This window comes from Ipomoea nil, unplaced genomic scaffold (genome assembly GCF_001879475.1).
Source record: "Ipomoea nil cultivar Tokyo-kokei standard unplaced genomic scaffold, Asagao_1.1 scaffold3069, whole genome shotgun sequence".
Lineage (NCBI taxonomy): Eukaryota > Viridiplantae > Streptophyta > Magnoliopsida > Solanales > Convolvulaceae > Ipomoea > Ipomoea nil.
Window position 1 is genome coordinate 8,675,052 of NW_017619497.1, and position 23,774 is coordinate 8,698,825.

Here is a 23,774-nt window from a genome sequence, read left to right on the forward strand (position 1 = left end):
AGCTCTATGTTCATAATTGTAAGTTCATAATTCCATAACTATACATTCATAATGTCATAACTGTATATTCATAATTTCATAACGAATATGCCGTTAACGCCGTTAACGGCGTTTCGAACAATTTTTTTTTTTTTAGTTAAAACAGCGTCGTTTTCACGGAAAACGACGCCGTTTTAGCGCCGTGCGCACGTGCGCATAGCATAATTTGCCCACCGAGTAACCGATCAATGGCCTAAAAAATGTCGTCGGTTTTTTGTTTTGTTTTTGTTTTTTTTTTTTAAGTAAAAAGAATAAAAAACGGTGATTGTTAATCTTTTTGAATGTTACTGACTTTATTACAATGTAGTATCTGTTCATATACTTTCTCAACCTACCGAAATACAAAGAATCAATAGCGCTTCCACTGAGACTCAAACTCACAACCTTCCAAATAGAAGGTGACTGTTAATCCATTAGGCTTAATTAATCTTGTATTTATAATGTGCTCTGAATAAAATGAAACTACAAATTTACAATATATTTAAAATGAAATTGAATAACATGTTTAATATATTGAGTGTATATTGCTAAATAAAATTATAGTTAAATTAGAATGATACTTTAGTTGTGCTATAATGAAATTATAATATATTTAAAATGAAACTAAGCAACATATCTCATATAATGAGTGTACATGTCAAATGAAACTGTAGTTGAATTAAAATGATATTTTAGTTTTATTGTAATTAAATTATAGTGTGTATAAAATGAAACTGAAACTGAAACTGAATAACAGATCTTACATTTTGAGTATATATTATCAAATAAAATTGTAGTTGAATCAAAATAATATTTTATGTGTGATATAATAAAGCTACAATTTATATAAAATGAAACTGAATATATTATTATAAAAATAAAATAAAATTAATTGAACAGTCGACATTGTTTTGGCAATTTATATCGTGCATCAGGGTGCGCATTGTATTGTGCGCCTTGATGCAAAACGACGTCGTTTTACATAACTGTATAAAAAAATACACATAATTGTATAAACAAACACACATAATTGTATGAACAGATACTACAATGTAATAGAACCAGTATCATTCAAAAAAAAAACACACATAATTGTATAAAAAAATACACACAATTGTATGAACAAATACACATAATAATATAAACATATACATATAAATCACGTCAACTCCCTTTTGCGCCTCTCAAAACAACGTCATTTTGGGTGGCACGGAACGCACAAGACTTCGCACCGTGGTACAGGGTATAACGATTGCATTGTTTTGGACCATGATTCAGAATAAAATTTGCCATGAAATTTGAATTGGGCTCAACAAAAACCATTTCATGTTTCGAATCAAAAGCTTTGCAAGTTTCGATCTTTGATCGAAGCCCAGCGAGTAACCGATTTGAGGATGCCGACAAGAAGAAATCCATAATCCCACTTCGAATATATTCTCAGTCATGCCACTACTGCCGCAAAACGATATTCTCATTTCTCATCACTTCTCTCACTATCTTTATTAGACCATCGGTTTTTCTTTCCATGTTCTCATCTAATAATAGACTTCTCTGAAATTCCGGGAATCTTTTCTTTCTGCCACCGCCCATACTCCTCCCAATCCCATCACCCACCCGTGATCTTCAAAATTCCTTTGCTTTTTCTCAAGTCTCTGTGGAAAGCAGCTGCAAATACCATTCTTTTCCCTTCTGATCGTGGAATCCGCTGTAAACCCAAATCTCTCCTTTGCCGACTTCCGGATGTTCTGTTGATTCCCCCTGATTCAGCTATAAATTGGTGAAATTCTGTTTTGCTTAGTTGTGGTTTTTCGAATTCGAGCTTCTGGGTGGAAAATTATTCTTGTTTCCAGTTTAAGTAGTGCTTAAAGGTTGAAACTTTAGCAGATTTAAATTGCAGTTCGTTGTAGTTGAGCTAAAAGGTGCGAAATTAGAAGGAAAAAATGGAGAAATATGAGCTTGTTAAGGATATTGGGTCTGGTAATTTCGGTGTGGCCAGGCTTATGAGGAACAAGGAGACAAAGGAGCTTGTGGCCATGAAGTACATCGAGAGAGGACTTAAGGTTTGTGTATTTTTGGGGTTATGTATGATTAATGTACTGTCTTTTGCTGGTGTTCTGTGATAGTGAGCTTGTTATTGTTATTTAAAGTGCACCATTGATGTGAATTTGTAGAGATACATGTAATGTTTTATCAATGGTTTGGCCTCTATCTTGCATCTACAACTGGTGTTCATGGGTTTACTCATTGCCTCTATGTATGAATGTATGATTAATGTACTGTCTTTTGCTGTTATTCTATGGTCACGAGCTGCTCGTTATTGTTATTTAAAGTGCACCATTAATGTGAATTTGTAGAGATACATGTAAAGTTATATCCGTGGTTTTGCCTCTATGTCATCTACAACTGGTGTTCATGGGTTTACTCACTATCCAGTATCCAATAATTTGTCCATAAGTTGATGTAAGTGTTGGTTGTAGATTGATGAGAATGTGGCACGGGAGATCATAAACCACAGATCACTTCGTCACCCGAACATCATTCGGTTCAAGGAGGTGAGAAGTTTAGCTCAGTTTTCGTTGCATTGTTGCTTAACTACGGTTTGAGTTATGTGAAAGCTAGAAGAAAGTGTTAAGGACTTCACTAGCCTAACTTTTGCGTTTGTCCTTGTTATATAGGTGGTTCTGACTCCCACTCATCTTGCCATTGTAATGGAATATGCAGCAGGTGGAGAGCTCTTTGAACGCATCTGCAATGTGGGAAGATTCAGTGAGGATGAGGTATTGTTACTTTTCCTAGATAACACGTGGAAGACCATTCTACCAAAATTCAGCTATTCTTTCCAATTTCCATTTCGGGTTAATCTTTGTTTGGTTAGACACTTAGACCATGAGATGTCCTGAGTAGGCCCTAACTGTAGGAGGCACCTTTAAGCCTGTACCATACTCAGACTAATCCCCATTCGCACCGGGCTGGCCCAATTAAGGGGCAAAGTGCTGGCCAGATTGGTTTTTCCATACGAGAGGGGGTTAGAACCCGACCTCTCTCGGGTTAATCTTTTGATTGAGAGTTTTCTCTTCTTGATTTTGTTTAGGCTAGGTACTTCTTCCAGCAGCTTATTTCTGGAGTCAGCTACTGTCACTCTTTGGTATGTTAAATTTACAAATACTTGTTGCACATCATATATTCTGCGTTTATACACATCCTTTATTTTGTTGCAATGTTGATGCCACGGTTTCCTTGGAGGAAGCTTAGGATACTTAGGTTTTTCATTGTTCTGCAGCAAATATGTCATAGAGATCTGAAGCTGGAGAATACCCTCTTGGATGGAAGCCCGGCGCCTCGCCTGAAGATTTGTGATTTTGGCTACTCAAAGGTATGTATATTACGTGGTAACATTTGATAGAAGAGTTGGCTGCTCATTTTTCTCTACCCCTGTACCTAGTCATCTCTGCTGCATTCAAGACCAAAATCGACTGTTGGCACTCCAGCTTATATTGCTCCAGAGGTTCTATCTCGGAGAGAGTATGACGGCAAGGTAAATAATTCTTGCGTGTATACATACCTTAACATGTGTTAATTCTAGGGGGTGTTTTCCGATTTTGGTGAGAGGTTGCTTTATTATTTATTTATTTTTTTGAGTGATGAGGGAAACCGCAGCTACTACCTAAGGGTATGCACTGGGTAAAACCCGCCTTGTGACCCTAGCTGGCAAAGGACCACAAGGCCAATAGGCTGGTCCTGGGGAGTCGAACTTGTAACTTTGTGGTTATCAAGTCAACAGCCTGACCAACCCGTTGAGAGGTTGCTTTATGTGTGTGTTGTGGTGGGTCTCATTGATAATTAGAAAATGATTTTCAATGGTGACACTACGAACACACTACCCATGCAATTGGTAGACCGTCGGAATTCTTTTGTTCAGCTGAAATTTTACCTTGTATGTAACCTTGGTTTGTATTTGTCCAGACCGCAGATGTATGGTCTTGCGGAGTGACACTTTATGTGATGCTGGTTGGTGCATACCCTTTCGAAGACCATGACGATCCTAAGAACTTCAGGAAAACTATTCAGGTGAGTTTATACCTTAAGCATCATGCCACATGTTGGGAACCGTTAGTTAACTAAATTACTAAAATTTCTCACACGTAATTTTTGCTTTGATGTTTCTCTACAGCGTATAATGTCTGTGCAGTACAAGATTCCCGACTATGTCCATATTTCACAGGATTGTAGGCACCTTCTTTCTCGGATATTTGTCGCTAATCCTGCAAGGGTGTGTTCTCCTTCTCACCATCAATTTTAAGAAAGTTCTCTTGCATTTTCAAACCGAACAAGGCATATAGTATTCATAAAAATAGATTCCATCTAGCACATTCTTAGCTCATTTTTAGGTAGATAATTCATAGAAGCAGTTAAGTTTCAACCAAAAATGATTTTAAACTTGACATATTGCAATACTACCAGAATCGAGATTCTTTTCTTTCTACCAGGCCCCCCCTAAGAATGGCTATTCCCCCTGCAAAGTGAATAGCTTATTCCTAGGAATGCTATTCCCAAGAAAAAAATGGTCAAAACAAACAATGGAATAGGTCTTTTCCCAGGAATGTTATTCCATTCCTGACCTATTCCATGAACCAAACATGTTGTTAAGGAATTTCTAGGGTTAAGGATTGCAATTGAACTACTTTATACTTATCAACAAGCATTCATGTAGCAATATGATTATCGCTATATATACACGAAGCTATGGTGTGTTTCGTAGTTGCTGTTCTTAATATGGTTCTTTTGCAGAGGATAACCATTAAAGAGATCAAGTCCCACCCGTGGTTTTTGAAGAATCTGCCAAGAGAATTAACGGAAGTGGCACAAGCAGCCTATTACAGAAGAGAAAACCCGACCTTTTCCCTTCAAAGCGCGGAGGAGATCATGAAAATTGTGGACGAAGCCAAGGCTCCCCCTCCAGCTTCTCGTTCCATGGGAGGTTTTGGCTGGGAAGACGGAGAGGAAGAGAAGAAAGAAGGTGACGTAGAAGAAGAAGAAGAAGAGGAAGAGGAAGAACAAGAACAAGAAGACGAAGATGAAGAGGAGGACGAAGAAGACGGAGAAGATGAATACGAAAAGCAACTGAAGCGAGCACACGAGAGTGGAGAAGTTCGCGTGACTTGAGCCCGCCCACCCACCCACCCACCCATTCGCATTTGCTGCTCGTAGTGAAGTTTTGATATCGGAATGGTTTGTGTAAAATTGGTTTGAACTTTCAGGTATGGAATTAAATAAGGTTTGTACCTTTCTGGAGTCTTGAGAGTGTGAATATTATTTCCATAGGAAATGGAATGCAATATTGGAGTTGTATCTAGGATTGGAAGTGCAGCTTTAAGAAGCAAGAACTCTAAGACCTGTGTTTGGTGTTTCCATTTGCTAGAAAATAGAAGAAAATTGAATGATTGTGTGGAAACTAAAATGTCTTCCCATGTACTAAATATTTGTAGGAATTAGTGTACCCAAGTTAGTAAAACCAAAACCATATCAAACATTGTGTAGGATGAAATGCTTACCACGGTCAAAAGTTATAGTTAATACTGAATGTGCAATTTTATTTTCTTATTCGGTATAACAGCCAACGTCACGATTTGAATTTAAGAGATAACTATTCATTAGTAGAGTGGAAGCAATTGTGTTTCATAAATCATACTACTTCATTCATGGACTTAATTTAGCTCACTAAACCTCACCAAGCTAATTGTAGTCTTTTTCCCTTTTTTTGGGTGTCTTTATCACTTTTGATTATTTTGGTGAGGAATCTCATCATATTTTATCGTGATAAGCGTCAGGGTCAAATTGGCTCTCGAACATATTGGGATAATGCAATTGGACACTTGAGACACACTGCTCATCTCCTTCTAGCTAACGTTACTTTCTTTGGTCATCTTGGCGAGGCGATCACTTTGACTTTAAATAGACATTTTTTTCTCATAAACTTTAATCAACCGCAAATCATGTGACAAAATCTTCACCGAATTTCTTATGAGAAGGCCTGAAAGTAGGAATAAAATAAAAAATGCAATTTTCATAGTCGTACATTAATAGTGAAGTGCCACCAGACTTGTGGGACCAGAAGTCGCAAGTCAACCAACTTGCATGTGAGCAATGTCTATCCTAGCATGCACAAATGGAATGCACCTAAATGCACTAGTGGCACTATGTTCCTTGAACATGTTCCCTACTAGAAATGCAAACCATGGCCCTGGACATGACTGAGAGGTGACAATTCAAGTTAGCTGCCACTATCAATATTCATGGAGGCTGCAACTAGCTATGAGTTCACATATGTAAGCAGTAGCCCCTACCTGCTGCCTGCTGCAATATCTTTTCTGCCTTGTTATCAAAGGCCCACAGCACCTCCAAGTACTCAACGAATAGTTATGTTGTGCATCTGTATGCACCATGCAGATGCAAAAACGACGTCGTTTTATTAAAAACGCGCGTCTCCCCTTTAAAAAAAAAATTCAGGTTCGATTCCTAGTAACAACATTATTTTGTTCATTCATTATGGAATTTTAGTTCATGGATTATGGAATTATAGTTCATCGATTATGGAACTATAGTTCATCGATTCTGGAATTATAGTTCATCGATTCTGAAATTTTAGTTAATAGATTCTGGAATTTTAGTTCATTCATTCTGAAAATTTTAGTTCATAGATTAGATTATGGAATTATAGTTCATCAATTATGGAATTATAGTTCATCGATTATGGAATTATAGTTCATCGATTATGGAATTATAGTTTCGAACCTATTTTTTTTTTTTTTAAGGGAAAGACGCGCGTTTATAAAAACGACGTCGTTTTTGCATCCGTATGCACCATGCTTGCACAGCATAATTTGCCGTACTCAACTCTTCTCGTCATGTGATACAACAGTTATTATCACATTCTACTGGCAGGGGGAATCAAACACCGAAGAATAAATGGTTACTTATGGAGAGTGGCATTCCCAAAATATACTTGTATAAATTCCGAGTCATCCCGTCAGTTTTCAGGTTCTCACCTATTGCTAAGTTGTTGTACACTCTGCGTACAAGGATCTTCATCTCATCTAATGGGCCTAAGAACTACTGAAGGAGATAAATCTCAAGTCGTCCCGTCAGTCTTGAGGTTCTCACTTATGCATGTATACTCTGCGCACAATGAGTCTTCATCTCATCTAACGGGCCCAAGAACCGCTGAAGGAGATAAATTGCAAGTCGTCTCGTCAGCCTCTAGGTTCTCACTCATGCATGTACACTCTGCGCACAAGGAGTCTTCATATCATCTAACGGGCCCCGCAACAGGTTCTCACCTATTGTTGAGTTGTTGTACACTCTGCGTACAAGGAGTCTTCATCTCATCTAATGGGTCTAAGAACCACTGAAGGAGATAAATCTCAAGTCGTCTCGTCAGTCTTCAGGTTCTCACTTATGCATCAAGAACCGCCGAAGGAGATAAATTGCAAGTCGTCTCTCAGTCTCTAGGTTTTCACTCATGCATGTACACTCTACGCATAAGGAGTCTTCATCTCATCTAACGGGCGCAAGAACCGCAGGAGATAAATTGCAAGTCCCGTCAGTCTCCCAAGTTCTTACACATGCTTGTACACTCTGTGCACAAGGACTCTTCATCTCATCTAACGATTAAGTCTCCCAATGACCCCCAACGGGATTCGAACCCCCACATTGTCATTATAACAAAACTTTAAAGTGATCGGTTGAACTGACTAAACTAGCCCTAAATTCTTACTCTTAAAGCCCAGCTAGGAGACCAGCTTACATGCTTTTGCTTTTCAATAAGCTCAAAACAGCTTGCACAAGTCTGACATTTCAACTAGCTAAACAAGCTCAAAACAACATTTCAAAAAGCTGTAAGCCCTTTTTATTTTTCGGGAAAAAACAGAGGAAAAACAACTAAATAAAATGAGATGACAAGAAGTTCATACAGCCCACAGTGAAGAGACTAGAGAGGGTGAATGCCAAATAAAGAAAATGAGTTTAAGTGCTTATATTGGAAGACACTTGATTTCTTAGTTCAATGCTTAATACTTGATTTGCATTATATTTTCAAAATGTGAAGATGAAACATAGAAAGATAGCCTTAAAATTCAAAGATATCAAAATTGTACAGATTGACTGAATGTGGACTAAAGCCCTCAGCAATTCTATGGAACTCCCCAAACTGCTTTCCTACAAGTAATGCCCTAGAACTAGCAGTACTTGATGCTAAATTGCTCCGATATTATTCCCAGAGGGGTCAGCAGCAAAAATGGTTTCGTGATTTTGTACGACACAAGAAAAGCGTCAAGTTCTATCTCTACGTTTGTAGTGTAGTTAATGTTGCAGAAGCAGCCCCACGTGAAACGCAACATGATCTGATGGGTCTGAGGAATGCTTGCAAAGGGCCTTCACAATTCGGCCTTTGATTCCAAATCTTCGTCAACTGTTTTAGGGGGTTGAACGGGTGGTGCTGGTGGTTGTTCTTGAGGGGAGATATCTTCACCTAAGATTTTTGCGGTAAAGGTTCTTGCTTCCAAGTCGAGCTCTGGCCACTCTGCAACTATCCTTTTGGCACCCTACATGGTATCGAAAGAAAAATATGAGTGATGGGATCATGGGGGGGATTGGAGTGAAGTTCTTTTTTTGTCAGACCACGAGGTGTCCTGAGCAGGCCCTAACTGTAGGAGGCACCTTTAAGCCCGTACCGTACTCAGACTAATCTCCGTTCGCACCGGCCCGGCATTAAGAGCAAAGTGCTGGCCAGATTGGTTTTTCCATACGAGAGGGGGTTCAAACTCCCGACCTCTTTTAAGGGACAAGAGTGCACGGTCACTCACGCCAACCAAGCTGGTTGGATTGGAGTGAAGTTGATGTGAGGGGAAAGAATGCTTCGTTGTCACCTGAAGCTTCGGCTCCTTTGTCATGGGATTGTTGCAGAGATCGATGGTCTTTGCTTTAGGTTTAGTTGTGTTGCCGCACCATGACTCACACCATAGCCATTCTTGAGGGAGTGAAAAGATGGGTACGGTGTGCTGGGCATAATTGGGAAGATCCTGAGATATCGGTATTCCAGTTAGCAATTAACATTTGGGAAAAAGCCAAAAATAATGTAGAAATGCCTTGGCACGCAATAGAGGGATCCCGTTAACCTAAAATAGTATACCATACCATCTGATCTACAAAATTGTTTAGTGCACACGAGGACATGAACTTGCCTGATCCAAATTAGATAGACTGTTCGGATCCTTGCTTAGGGTCTCGTAGAATACTCTCAAGTTATCTCCAGCAGCAGTCTCTCGGAATTTGAGCAGATCAACAACATATAGAGCACTGCAGATTATATATACGCCACATGTAAGTCTTACGAGGAGAACAGAAGTAGGAAATTCTTACAAATTCAGTATACTGGCGGTTGCTTTACCTGATATGATATGGTCTTCCCCTCAAATGGTCCTTCCAGAAACCCTGCAGGAAAACGTGTGAAAGACGATTAGGCAATGGTTTAGATAATCTAAAAGGAAAAAAAATACGAGGGCCGTTGGTTATGGAGAGATGAATCTACTTGTTTCCAAAACCGATAGCCATCCATATCTTTGTTGTTGTCACAAAAAGGCGTATATGCAAGAGGTCGCCCCTTCAAATCCATGTCATACAGTTCTCCCATGTCCGTTCTGACAATCTGATCTGCATCGACAAATATAACCTGCACATACAGATATTATAAACTGTTAAACACAAACGCAATCTAAAACATGTCTTTATATTGATTTAAAAATCAAAATCATCAACGAATCACAATACCTTCTCGAGAGCAAGGGGGAAAATGACATCAAGAAAGAGAATTTTGTACGCCCAGATAATTCTCTGTTTCTCTTTTTGCTTATGTAACCATGTAGGCCATTTATAGGTGATTAATTCATACTCAAAACCATATTCCCGTGCCATGTGAGGAATCACATCCTGAGCAAATTTCAAATGTCAACTTCATATTCCAAAGGATAATGTTGAAAGCGTAAAGAGAATGGGCCAAGGAGCAAGAAAACCTTGAATTGTGGTGAGAGATAATTCTTTATAAACCAGAACTTTACTGGCCGATTTGTGTTCTTCAAAACACTCAATATCATAATTTTTAGGAAGCGTTCATATCTACACCAAAAAAAAAAAATCAGCTAATATTAGATATTAAGTTATGAAAGCATCGGAAGTGGGTGACCAGAAAATAGAAAGCGTACCTATGCAAAGTGATAGAAAGATAAACTAACATCCTATTATTGCGCTCTAGGACAAAACAATCTTTTTGTACTTTTTATTAGCAATTCTTTCTTCAGACATGTTTCGGATCAAACACACAAGAGTATGAATACCGTGGAAAATGAATTTGAGAATGAAGAAACTTACAAGTGCCCAGAAGCAACAGAAAATATATTGATTGTTTTGCCATGACGAGTACCTCTTCCCAGCTCCTATAAAATATGACATTAGAAATCTTCGGTTATTATCCTAAATTTTCTTTTATCTAGTATCAATGGCTGACAAATATGAAAAAAAAAACAATAATTTATTACTGGTGCGCTTTCAGTCTTTTTTGACTGGTCACTGCCACCAATGAAACCAGAAGCCCATTTAAGAAAATTGGAATTCCAACTGTTCCGATTTCCCTGCATAATAATTGGGTAGAACCCTAAAGGTCATACAGATTCAAAGACATTTAATGATTACAACAGAGGTAGACGAGTCAATTACCTTCTTACTCGCTCGTGATTGGCTATCTGAATCCGTGGGCACTAGCAAATTCTCATGTTCCTTTCCTTTTTTCTTCACCACTTCCAAGTGAACTAGTTTACCTCGTAAATCATCTATCGTTATACGCTTTGACAGAATCGTGTTCTGACCTCCATCACCATCTTGTTTCATGATGTAAAGCTCTGAGCTTCTGCCTGGAGCGAGCTGGAGGTACCAAACTCCGGGAGAGACTTTCATTTGCCAGTAACCCAAATTGGCCATGACAAGTGTGTCGACCAAGTGTGGAGTGCTTTTGGTTCCAAGGATCATCTGAAGACCTCGGGGAGGATCGTGATCCTTCTCTGAGCAATGACCTGGTTAAGGTTATTCAACAATTAGCTTAAAAACTCCAGTCATACCCTTGTCTTCGCTTAGTCTAGGTTAATTTAGCGCTAGAACCAAAAGTTTCTGAGAAATGACCTGTTAGAACAAGAGCTTCAAGTTCATACACAGCTTGCAGTGTCCTGGTCTCCCCGAGGTTTTCAAGCAATATATTGTCCAGGTCGTGGCTGCAAAGATACTGAAATATTAGACTCAAGCAACCAGACATGTATTTATTCACCAACAGTGAACTGGTTTTTTCAAACATACACAGCAATGACAGGCTCAATAAGCCATGGCTCAGGTACATCAAGATTCATAGTTAGTGTCTTTGATTGTGGCATATTTGCAAAAAACGCTTGCGGACCATACACTGCGAAATCTGTTCTGCTAAAGTCATCCTGCAAAATTATAAAAATTGAGAAAAGAAAATATCATCTAAAGAAAAGGATTTAAACGAAGAGATGCACTGGGGCACTGGGCTACCATTGTTGGGGCTACATATCTGTAGTAATTCTTCAGTGGAAGATCGACAAGAGAACTCTGCCAAGAGAAAATTCAACATTAATTTCATAAGTACTAGGTAAGAGTGATAATAAAACAATTAATCAAAGGTAAGATGTAAATACCAAGGTTGCAAAAATCTATAGGCGTTCCTCGGACGGCCTTTTTTTTTTTTTAATAAATATTTAAGACGTGGTAATTATAAACTATTTAATACTTTAATAGTTAGTACTAAAATATTAAATATTAACCTAAAAAACATCTAGAGTTGTAAATTGTATAAAGATTTAAAAAATCAAAACACAACACAAAGTCACAACTCACAAAGTATTAATATTAGAGTACCTGATTTCAATTTTTTTATTACATTTTTTGGGTTTGCGACCGATTTGAACAATTTAGGGTTATTCCACTAAAAATGGCGTCGGTTTGAACGAAATAACCCATTTAAAAAATACACGAAAAAATAGCTAACCGGCAGCCTAAACGCCCACCTAGTCTGCCGCGACCTAGTTGGCCGCCTAGAACGGAGATTTTGCCAAAATCCTAGGCGGCCGGCCACCGCCTATCCTAGGCGCGATTTTTGCAACATTGGTAAATACAACACGCAACCACACCATATAAAGACATAAATATAAGAGACAATATACTACATGAGAAGATTTGGAGTTATCTGATTATCTTATAAGCAGTCATCAATATCAGATTGAGGTAAAGAAATCATCAATAGAATACAGAACTACATTATTTAATAGAATTCTCATGGTGAAAAACATACATTATTTAAGAATTTGATAAAGCTTACCATTGGATTCAGTACGAGCCTCATGCTTGGATGAACGGACTTCGACAGTAGATAAAGAAGAGAAGCCAGCTTTTGACCAGAGGGACTCAGAGGATCAATAACAGCATCGATATGAATGCTAGCATTTTCATTTTCCAAGACAACAGCACTGTAACAACAATGAAAAAAAATATTCACTTCCAGTTATGTGTCTCTTTAAGCAGAAGTAAATAACAATGAAAAAAAATGCATAAAAGAGAAGAGATCATGTTATGCTGCAGTGCAAATAATTTAGTTGTATAGGTAAATGAGGAACGAATGTTCAAAAGCAAATGTTTTGAGACTTGTTCATATAGTGAAAGTAGATAATTTTGAGCACTACAAGTAACTTCATGTTTAGAGAGATTCTGGAAATTCAATCATTAAGTTGGACCTAGCATCTGAATATATCAAGAAAAATATTATGGAAAAGTCAGAAGATTTATTTGTAAGTATTGATGAGCTATATAAGGTGGAAGTCTCATGTATTCAAATGCAACAGAGATGTAAACAAGTATGATTATCTAACAGTTGATGTGTTCAAGCACCACAAATTATGGATCTTGCAAATGCAATTGGTGGAAGGTCAGGTATCTGACCTGTATGTTGCCGACAAAAGCTCAAAACGAGCACCTTCAGAAGTTCGATCCCGTGTAGCAATTGAGGATGAGATGGACATGATGATGTCACTGATGAATTTACTATAATAGGAAAAATATTCAAGGAAAAGAAAATCTTTAGCAAATTATAATAAAAATACAAGAGTAAAAACATACGTAACCACAACAAAACGGCAAAACCAGCAGCCAACTTCAATAGCACTTTCATTCAATAGCATATTCCATCTTTAGTGCATTTAATAGTTAGCAAAGCGGGCTTGAATTATATGAATAGGAAGAAGCACAAGAATTAATTATCAGAAGAAGTTGAGTATCAGAGACAATTTGGTGGAAAGTTTTCTCGTAAGGCAGAAAAAAGAAGATAACCTTGTTAACATGTCTGGGTCCACATCTTCCCACTTTACTTCTTCAACAATTTCCACAATGTGTTTTATCCTTTGCTTAAATTCCAGAGATTCTAGAAGCTGCAAATCATGGCTTAAGAATGTAGTGCCCTCGACAAGGTGAACCACCTATTAAATATTAAGAAACGCAATGAGAATGTGAGCAAAAAGCAAGTGATGAATCACTACATTGAAAAAGAGCACCAGATCATAAAATGATCTGAAAGGTGTAATATTAGGAAATTGGAATTCAAATCAAGCAGGAGAGTCCAAATGAAACAAACCCTTCCATTTGTAATGACAACAGCACCATCAGATTCAAGCCCGACTTGCCTATACAAAAATTTAGCCACCTGCACATGTATTGATTAATAATTACCGGAACTAAATGATGAATCCAACGAAAACAATGAGATGGAATGTGCATACTAAGAAAGATCACATACAATAAATTTAGCAGGTCAGAGCAATTACTATAATTACAAAATAACTTAAAAGTGAACAGAAGTTTCATTGTAGATTATATGAAAGAATGATAATGACATACATAATTATCAGGATCTTAGGTTAAAGGATAGTCACAATGACGTACCTTAGACAAGTATGTCTTAATGTTGTCATCCGTAAAACCTGAGAGAGCAGATTCATAGCCTTTAGAAGGCAATCCTTTTGCACTTGCCATTTCAAATACCTTATCAATAAACGCTTGATTGTTTTCAGTAACTAGAGTAGGTAAGTTCATATATTCACGCTCATAAAATGAGCAAAGTTGATCCAGAAACTCCAACACTCTTTTCTTGTGGCTGCACGGAATTAATTATTATCAATGTGTAGGACAATGGGGAAGAAAGAATATAACATTAGACAACTTCAAAAGGACACCAATAAGATTATGACTTAATTGGTCAAAAAGAAGTTCAAGATAACCAATCTACCTATATGATGAGGCAGTAATTTTGAAGACTTTCATAAAAAGGATGCTTGGCCAATGAGTATCCTCAGTAGCACTAAATAACACACCAAGGCGTCCATTTTTAGTACCTTCCATCTGCAGAAGAAGCATTGAGTTCCAACAAAAATAACACGTATTCATGTAAATCAATTATAGGAATTAATAATTAATAATAACAATAATAGGAAATAATAATAACTGGACAGAGGAAAATACCAGATAACGGATTCCTTCACGAAGCAACCTTATCCCTTTCTTTGATGTGATATTGACAGCAAGCAGATGAGTCACAGGCTTTAAATCATCAATGGCTGGACAAAAAGTAAGGGAGACAGTCAAATAACAAATTGAAGTAGATTGTCTGGAAACTGATCATTTTAGCTAAACTACAGCTTACTTTCTGGAGAGTGCAAGTAGCTGATGTCATTTAGCACTGATTCCTTTTCAAGAGTTGCAGCAGAAAGAGATACAAATTTTGGTTTGGCCTTCCCATCAGATATTATCTACATCACCAATAGGATCTAGAAGCTTAGCAAGAGAGCTGGTAATTTATAGCAAAATGAATCATGACTGTAAAGTTAAACACAGAAGTTTGAGATACTGTACCAGAGGATTATAGCGCTGAACACCACTTTCTGACAGGAATTTATCCAGAATATCTGTGTGAGAACCTATCTGTCCATAATAAACTTGTTCCTGTATTCTAGGCAGCTCATCGTTCATGGCATTCATAAGAGCATCCTGAAAATAGTATTTAACACGATTGTTGTCATGTGATACCATAGTTATTATCACATTCTATTGTAAGGAATTTCAATTGGAAATCAAGCCAAGAAGAGCAAATGGCTGCTTATGAAGAGTGGTATTCCCATAATATACTTGATGGCGACTCATTGAACAAAGTATGACAGATTAAAGAAAACAAAATTCTAATATTGCAACATTTTGATGAGAAACAATTATTATTCTTATTTATGTAATAATGTGTCACAAATGTGCTCCCCCACATCTAAATGGTTAAATCCCGTCGGAGAAGGAGTCGTGCAGCCACTGGAGTAGCCACACGCCTCCACGCGCCACCTCCGACGTCACGCACCGGCGCGTGAGGAAGTTTCCGGCGAGAATCATATGAAAACCCTATGACATAACTAACATAAAAAATCATTGTGAGCGTTCAGCCCCATGCAACATAAAAATAAACCCATAACAAAACTTACCTACATCAACATGAAAAATCCTATAAATTCTGACACCATGTCACCATATGCAGAGTGAAAATTCATGTGCAGCAATAAAGTAGAGCAATACCTCAGTGGGTTCATTAACAAGGCCATTCATCAAAAGGGAACACTGGAGCTTGGATAAACCCAGCTTAAGGGCAAACATCGAACTTTCCCGAGAAACTTCTTTGAAAGTATTCTCCTTTTGCAGTTTCAGTAAAGTATCTTGTGGTGGTGATTTTGCTTGTGGTCTGCAGAAAGAAGATTGTCACCATCTTTAAAAAACTGATTTGTGAGTCTCATAATTTGTTAAGGACTTAAGGAAGAATCTATGAAATGAAAGAGGCCCTAAATAAGCAGAAAAACAAATATGCAAGTAACATTAATCACAGTGCTCAGTGATTGATGATCTTTAAGACTTACAAAACAGTTTCAATGAATGCCCCCTCAACATGGTCCATTTCAGGAGCATCTTCAGCACCTGACTCTATTCGCAATTTGTTAATCTACAATTTCAGGAAAATAATAAATTAGCTTGGTATAATTGTAAATGAACCGAGAGAGATGGAAGACACAAACAGATAAGTTTTCATATAACTTTTTCTCCTTTTTTGAGGCATTTGGTTTGACAACTCACTGCATGTAAAACTTTTAACTAATATCTGCTAGCAGTCATTGACTTTGTAAATTGTAACCAAAAGACCAATAATAATTTGGGAATTCATAGGATGCAAATAAATTAGTGTAAGAATATGAGGGTAATATATTCATACGTTGCTTAAAAACTGGAAAGCTGTTGCAGCCCCATGATTTTCCTTCAAATAGATGAAAAGTCGTATAATCTGCAAAATTTAGGTTGTCAAACAAATTTCATCACTTCATCAATGGATTTAAAGCAAAACAAGGCTAATAGAAATTGTAGGTTCTAGAAAAATGAATTAAAGAAAATAAAATGCATCCCTGATGTTATTGGCACTTGACAGATAATGTATTTCACATTGCTCCAACAACAAGATGATTCTTAAAAGACTTGAATTTCCAGAATATAGGCATGGATTTCAGATTCAGCAGAGTTATAAAGTTCAGAAACATGAGAATGTACATATCAAGGTGCATGACTATTGTTTGACAAGTTACAGGGCCTTCGAGTGAGAGGCTATTCTAGAAGCAAATAAATAAGTAAATAATTTCATGGAACAATTCTGTAATAAACTACCTTACAATCTAAATTTTATATTTTAAGTAACAGTTTATAAAACTCAAAATTTATGTCATTTAACTGGCAACAAAAGTAATCATACTAATGCAGCACTAATTGCAAAAATAGAAGACGGATTTGTGGTAAACAGAACAATCATATAAAACATACTCTACCGTCTGTAGCCCATTTGTGTCAACTACCTAAAGAGGGAAGAGGAATCTTCATGTTGAAGCCAGAGTTAGTGACTTCACTATATATTGATTAGTATTGACAAGCGACAACATCCATATCGTGCACTTGGATTTAAATAGGAAACATGAAAGGTATCAGAGATAAGTTATCCAGGATCTCCTCAAATCCCATTAAGATGTGTTCATTTCATCTAGTTGCTCATTGATAACAACAATAGTGTCTGCTAAAAGGCTTAGGAACTAAAAGGTATCAGAAAGAGATATAAACAATTACCAGACTGGAAATATCTTCCTGACTTTGACTATCATCTTTCCTTTGAGAAACGAGAAGTTCACCATCATTTGATTCAATTTCATTGATCAACTTTGCAGAGTACAATATAACACCAAACCTTATAGGCATGTGATTCTCAAATAGAGAAATAATCATGTCAATGGTCTGCAAGTTTCAAAAAATAAAATAGTTAATACTCTTTCTTTTAGTTGAGTTTGAAATTTAGTAATTTAGACACTAAGTAGCAAGATCAAAATCTCAAAGTTCAATCATAGATGAGGAGAGCTTACCTCAAGTCCATGAATGGATGAAGGATCTAGTACATAAACTGCATGGAATATGTTTTTCCGGATGTAACGCATTTGTCCAGGGAAGACAGGCATCAGGATCTACAGCAGTAATATGAAATGATGAAGCAAGGAATTTTAATTACATATAAATTATAGACACTGGATAAGTGGAAGTGTACCTCATTAATGTTACTTCGCCAACGTCGATACATTGCATCAGCCTCCAAATTATTTAGATAATGAACATGGTCAGAGCGAAAATCAACACGGAGTGAGCTTCCATCTGAAGGGGGTACTGTAGAAAGAAGTTTCTTCACAGCGGTTGGAGGAATCTGACATTTTATAAGCATTGGTTAGCAGAGGAATCTAAGATTCTAATTACATGATAAAAAAAATAAAAAAATAAAAATAAAAAATAAAAAAAAAGAGCATGTAATACATATAAAGCAAAATTATACACCTTAATCAAAGAACAGATCCCTATATACAGCTTTTGTTCAACATTTAAGAATCTCATACCTTCAATTTTGAGTATTGATCAGCTAATGATAACTCCTGATGAGCCATTTCAATCAGCCTGAGAAACACAATAGTCTTAACAGTTAACATGCAAACAAAAACAAAAAAAAAAAATTAAACTAAAAACACAATAAAATATCAATATGACAGGCTAGGAAAACATGCCCACTACCAAGTTCATGGTAAATTTAAATCAGTAAAGCACAAAAGTGCAGTAACAATTTTGACTATCTAAGAGAACTTTAATTCATTTGGATATCAAAAGAATAAATTGATCTTACCTTTCATAAACATGCAATTGGCAAATTTTATATATATATTTTTATATATAAGAGCATAAGTTCAATAGTGTACAATAGAAAACATCATAGAGCAGCAGTGGTCAGCAGGATAGGCTGGAAAGATCACAAGAAAAGAGAAAATAATAGCAAGTGGAAGCCTTACAAATAGAGGTCAATATCTTCAATATTGATTAAGGCACCATTTAAGGCCATTAGTGACTTCCCCGGAGGGATCATTCGCTGGTTTTCAATAATTTCATCCTTGATGGACTCATTGAGCTGCATGAAGTTCAAATAGATACCAAAAGATGAGACTTCAAACACGATATTAAAAACCATGAAATATTTCATATAAGCAATTCTAATTACAATTGATGCATACACTTATATAAAATGTCTCACCTTCATTCGTGATAAAGAAGAGACCACACTAGGAAAGTTTTGGTTAATTCCTTGCATTGTCAACAAAGGATCAGCAGCATGAACAATTCTCTGTGCAGTTTGATGTCCCAGGTCTTTTTATTTTTTATATAGAAATTAGGAATGAGGGGAGAGTTGAGTATGGTCAGTACACTGTAAAGGCAGCAAGCATTTTGAAAACCTATCACAAAAAGTTAGTGCCAATACCTTTAAGTTCCCAGACATCCAGTGTATCAGAAATTGCTGATGAGAGAAGGTAATCCCTGAAAGCCATGATTTCAGATTTTAACTCTGGCTTACGTTCCTGCAAAGTAAGCAAGACAAATCAACAACATAAACTTTGCAATAAACGTCAATGTAGAGGATGGTGCATTTTTAACACAAATTCATATGCTCCCCTGACCTTTGTTCGCCTCACAATAACAACCTTAGAAGTGAATCTACCAACGTATATTATAGTCTTTTGGAATGTATGACATATTTATGGGTCAATGATCCTCTTACATAGGCTCAATCTTTCCTCACTACTTAAATAGATGCTTTATCACGAAGAAGAAATTTGTAATCAAGAATATTTTATATGATGTTTTGTAGGTGAAGAGAGTGTTTAAGTTATCCTCAATTAAGAATGCTTAAGATTAATATTGCATTAGAAAAAGAGGAACAAACTCAGACATAAGGGAAAGGAAGATAAATAAAGAAGCATAAGAGAGAGAACCCCAGACAAACCTAAAGGTGGCCACACAACCAAAAAACATTAGGAGGATTCAAGCATGAACAAGTGCTTTGAGAATTCTTTGTTTTATTTTGATTTCCATATTAAAAGTGCACAAGTAAAGATTTATGCAAACGAAAGCAAAGGTTTGTGATAGAAGAAGAAAAGAATTGTTAGGGAAACATCAATTAAACACATAATCAACCTAAAGCAAAATAGCATAGTACCAGAATCCTTGAAAATATAAATCCCCTGACTTCTTGGCTAAGATCTTCAGTTTGAGGATCTTCAAGAGTGACCCCTGCACTTATGAAATTTGTTTAGATTATATTCTTCACTAAAAGCAGTTTCTGAGACAATGAGGAATAGAACATAACAAACTACGAGCAAGGCTTGAAACTATCAGATGAAAATATGATCATGAACATAAACTAGGTAAAAAAATCAACATGTAGTCAACACTTCGAAACAAATAGATCAACATATTATCTGGAAGTTTTCATTGAAATTTGAAGAATAATTGCTGCTTATTTAACCTTATAATAAAAATAGTTTACTGATGATGAACAAAGAAAGAAAAGCCAGCTAGCATAAATAACCCTGTATGAGAGGGAAAACGAATTATCTAAGAAACAAAATTCTTGTTGTGATGCCGCACCACATGAACAAAAAAATAAGATGATATAATCAACTTAATATCAAGATTCAAGAGTTCTCTTCTATTTTTTCTTTAAATTTTTTTTAATAGGTCAACATTAAACGATAATGCCTTGCACCTTGCATAATAATCTTGCATAGACAAATTAATTAAAAACATAAAGGAAACTTCTGTGAAGATTTTGACATTTTTAACATAATATTCTGTCAAGTAAATGAATAATTCATCTTAAAAACAAGACAAATTTACCTTTCTTCACTATGCTGTCATCCATAGCTTTATATTCCATGTTCTTCAAAGCAAGTTCCACACCATAGCCACCCAAGTTTAAAGAGTCTCTTGTGCCAACAAACCCACAAGGACCGCTCTTTGATTCACAGCCTGAGGGTAATACAGGTCTAACAACATAGCAAACTTTCCCCTGTAACAGAGAAGAAGAAATATCAGTATATCAAAAAATCCAATTAGAAACCTGATGTCCTTTTTTTCATAAAAAAATAATAATAAATAAATAAAGAAAGAAAACAAATAATAAGGCTACAAATTGAAAATCCAAGACTGTAAACGTTGAAGGTCATGTTCCTGTATGATACTAGGAATGCCTTGTTTTAAAAGAGCAATAGTTTTCCTGATACTATACACTTGAGAAACGATTTATATTGCTTAATCAACTATGTTCTGATTATGTATCATAATTTCTTTGAGTATACTCTATGCAGCTTTAGATATTTTCTAACCACCCCCCTACCCCCAACTGTAAAATCACATGCAATCCCTATAGAACTTTATCGTGAAGCTTATGCTTAAAAAGTTTTATATGAAAGATTGAAAACCATATATTTAATGTCATGAAATTATGTATAACAATACAAATATTATCTCAAGGATCAGGAAGACACAAAGCAATTTTAATATACAGCACCAAGTCAGTATATTTGCCAATCAGATTTAACTAGAACAGAGAAAGATGACAATATCTTCTATTGTCACCCCCCTCAACTGCTCCATCACCAGATACAAGTGCGTTAAGAGATATAAATGAAAATTTGTCAATAAAAGAAATAGATATTAGGAAGAGTCTTGGAAGGTGGACCTCTCTGGCAGCATTCACCAATATATGATGAAATTCTTTAAAGCATTCAGTCCCAAGAGATCCATACAATATAGTGATGGGATTTCCTATACTTGAATCAGGATGGACATGATCAAATTCAAATAGCTCAGGCTGCTGAAATGTATCACCAGCTCTGCAACAAAGATTTGAAAGGAAAAAAAAAAAAAAAGGACTATAAGCACTGAAAATCAACAAGCCATGAGTTTGAAAGGTCAATTCTAGCACAAACTGTAAACATGCATTTACATGGACACACACACAAATATATGTGTCCATGTACAGCATAATATAGAGCAAGAGAGAAAGCTTGACATACACTGCTTTTGGGCTTTTAAGCCACAATTGTAACTCTGGGACATCAAAAAACAGAGACCCACCAGTATCAACCCAACAGCATTTTTCCTTACGACTTTGTTGATCCACACCTGAAAGGAAAGGTTCAGCCTTTTTGGTTTCTGTGATTTCACTTGGCTCAGAAAGTTCCTCGCTTGCGGAGTCTGAGCTGATATCATCAACAAGAGGAAATGAAGAAAGAGATTCTTCTGCTAACTGTCGATATAGCACTATTCTAGGAGATGCTGATCGAAGCGTAAGAGATAATTCAAACATTGATGCCAGGGATTCACTTAAAAATGATTTCCCATATTTTCCAATTTTCTTTACACAATCTTGGGCAGATTTACAATCAGTATCTCCATCAGCAGAATGAAGCCACATGTCAATGAAGTCCCAGTAAAGACCTTTCCATTCCTTTGATAGCAATTCCCTGCCAAACATGTGGAAACTATAAGATATATAAAGAAAACATGGGGACATTTTGCCACCATTTCCAGGTTCCACTAAAAACTAATGTACTGAGGAGCAGCCAAAGACTAATGAAGGTATTCCAATTGCTAATTATTCTTCACACTTAAAACAACAGCACAGTATAATATAATCTCTAGAAGCTATATTTGGCATGTGTTGCTAGTTCAGGGTATAGTTAGCTGTCTATAACATAACATGGAATATTAAGCAGAATACCAGTAACAGGTACTCCTACAAAACTTCATTGTAGCAGATAGAGGCATAAGAAACAGCACAATATGGAGCACAAAAACAACAATGCTCCACCAGGAAATCAACCACTAAAAATGATTTAGCAGTGTAAAATCAAATAAAAATATCTTCTGCAGCTACATTTAGAATCCAGAGAGTTTATTTGTTGAAAAGAAACACACCCAGCTTCCAGAAGAATGGAGGTGCCAGGCCACTTGGCCCTGAGAGCCACCTGCACGTTCTTGGGTTTACTATTCGCTGCAGAAACTGAATACCAAGATAGATGTACGCAGAGAACCGCAACGATCACCGCGCAAAGGCCAAATCTGAAACGGGTCCGCGGGCTCATTCTTGAACTTTTGATGAATTCCATGGTCTATCCAGGCTGATCACGACAAGCTCATTGATGAAATTGCAATCAAAGATTGAACCTTTTTCTAGTTTTTCGGTGTTCTTATGGTTTCCCGGACCGAGATCGCAGCACTGAAGAGCAAGACTTTGCTGGGGCTCAAGTCTTTCAGTCTGAGCATTAGATTTACGAGTTTTTTTCTTTTTTCTTTTTGGGGTTTATTTTTCTTCCAATCTGAGACCGCCGCGTTTCAGGGACGATTTTTAGAAGAGTATTTTCCACTTCTGTCCCTCGACTATAATTCCCTTCTTAAATTACCAAAAATTTCAATTGGATTAATTTTACTTTTCATTTGACGCCTTTTGAGATTCTATTATTTTTAATTTTTTTTAAATTCAGTGCCTATTTTTATTATTTTTATCATTTTTAGTCCTTCTAATTAAATTAATGACGAAATATTATCAAATTTTATATTTTTAAAGGTAAAATTACCATCCCAATAAAAGATCTTTAATATCAAAATAAAGTTATTGTAAAATTATAGAATTAATTTCACTTTTGGTCCCACGACTTTTGAGTTCTTATCACTTTTGGTGCACAACTTTGAATTTTTTCAATTTTGGTGCCTAACTTTGTTATTTTTATCAGTTTAGGTCCTTCTAGCCAAATTGACGGTAAAATATTTCCAAATTTTATATTTTAGGGGCAAAATCGTCATCCCATGGAAAGATCTTCAATATTTAAACAAAAGAAAAATCATATTAAGAGGAAAAGAAGAGTTTGCCAATGGTCGAAACTATAAATCCCATATATCTGTCTGGTTTCTACCCATCTTCCCCATTATTCTCATCATCAAACACTTATAGATATGATTTTACGGTGATCTTGTTTAGATATTGAAGATGTTTCCTTGGGATGAAGATTTTACCCCTAACAATATAAAATCCAACAACATTTCACAGTCAATTTGGCCGAAAGGACCAAAATTGATAAAAATAACAAAGTTAGGCACCAAAATTAAAAAATTTTAAAGTTGTGCACCAAAAGTGATAGAACATCAAAAGTCGTGGGACCAAA

At 36.3% G+C, this 23,774-nt stretch overlaps 2 protein-coding genes across 3 annotated transcripts; one reads left to right on the plus strand and one right to left on the minus strand.

Annotated features, from left to right (window-relative positions):
* The first annotated feature begins 1,463 nt into the window (after positions 1 to 1,463).
* Positions 1,464 to 5,470, plus strand: LOC109165514 (serine/threonine-protein kinase SRK2A-like). The gene is made up of 9 exons (XM_019314317.1): positions 1,464 to 2,078; positions 2,496 to 2,570; positions 2,694 to 2,795; positions 3,110 to 3,163; positions 3,299 to 3,391; positions 3,461 to 3,553; positions 3,982 to 4,086; positions 4,190 to 4,288; positions 4,807 to 5,470. Exons 1-9 carry the CDS (start codon positions 1,959 to 1,961, stop codon positions 5,179 to 5,181), a joined length of 1,116 nt encoding a protein of 371 aa, XP_019169862.1. The 5' UTR covers positions 1,464 to 1,958; the 3' UTR covers positions 5,182 to 5,470.
* Positions 5,471 to 8,068: 2,598 nt separating this feature from the next.
* On the minus strand, positions 8,069 to 22,884 carry LOC109165159 (UDP-glucose:glycoprotein glucosyltransferase). 2 transcript variants are annotated; one of them, XM_019313809.1, is made up of 37 exons: positions 22,531 to 22,884; positions 21,627 to 22,076; positions 21,290 to 21,443; positions 20,446 to 20,617; positions 19,766 to 19,839; positions 19,031 to 19,127; positions 18,806 to 18,918; positions 18,567 to 18,682; positions 18,123 to 18,180; positions 17,783 to 17,935; positions 17,604 to 17,702; positions 17,314 to 17,478; positions 16,421 to 16,489; positions 16,071 to 16,153; positions 15,736 to 15,898; positions 15,034 to 15,168; positions 14,825 to 14,930; positions 14,644 to 14,738; positions 14,411 to 14,523; positions 14,068 to 14,278; positions 13,760 to 13,828; positions 13,459 to 13,604; positions 13,072 to 13,173; positions 12,455 to 12,602; positions 11,632 to 11,688; positions 11,416 to 11,546; positions 11,245 to 11,333; positions 10,786 to 11,138; positions 10,608 to 10,700; positions 10,441 to 10,505; positions 10,086 to 10,188; positions 9,844 to 10,002; positions 9,605 to 9,745; positions 9,464 to 9,507; positions 9,258 to 9,372; positions 8,943 to 9,095; positions 8,069 to 8,618 (listed from the first exon to the last, which is right to left on the minus strand). In XM_019313809.1, exons 1-37 carry the CDS (start codon positions 22,719 to 22,721, stop codon positions 8,451 to 8,453), a joined length of 4,953 nt encoding a protein of 1,650 aa, XP_019169354.1. In that variant the 5' UTR covers positions 22,722 to 22,884; the 3' UTR covers positions 8,069 to 8,450. The 2 variants fall into 2 exon arrangements, with proteins under 2 accessions (XP_019169354.1, XP_019169355.1); XM_019313810.1 differs by lacking the exon at positions 10,608 to 10,700.
* Positions 22,885 to 23,774: the final 890 nt, after the last annotated feature.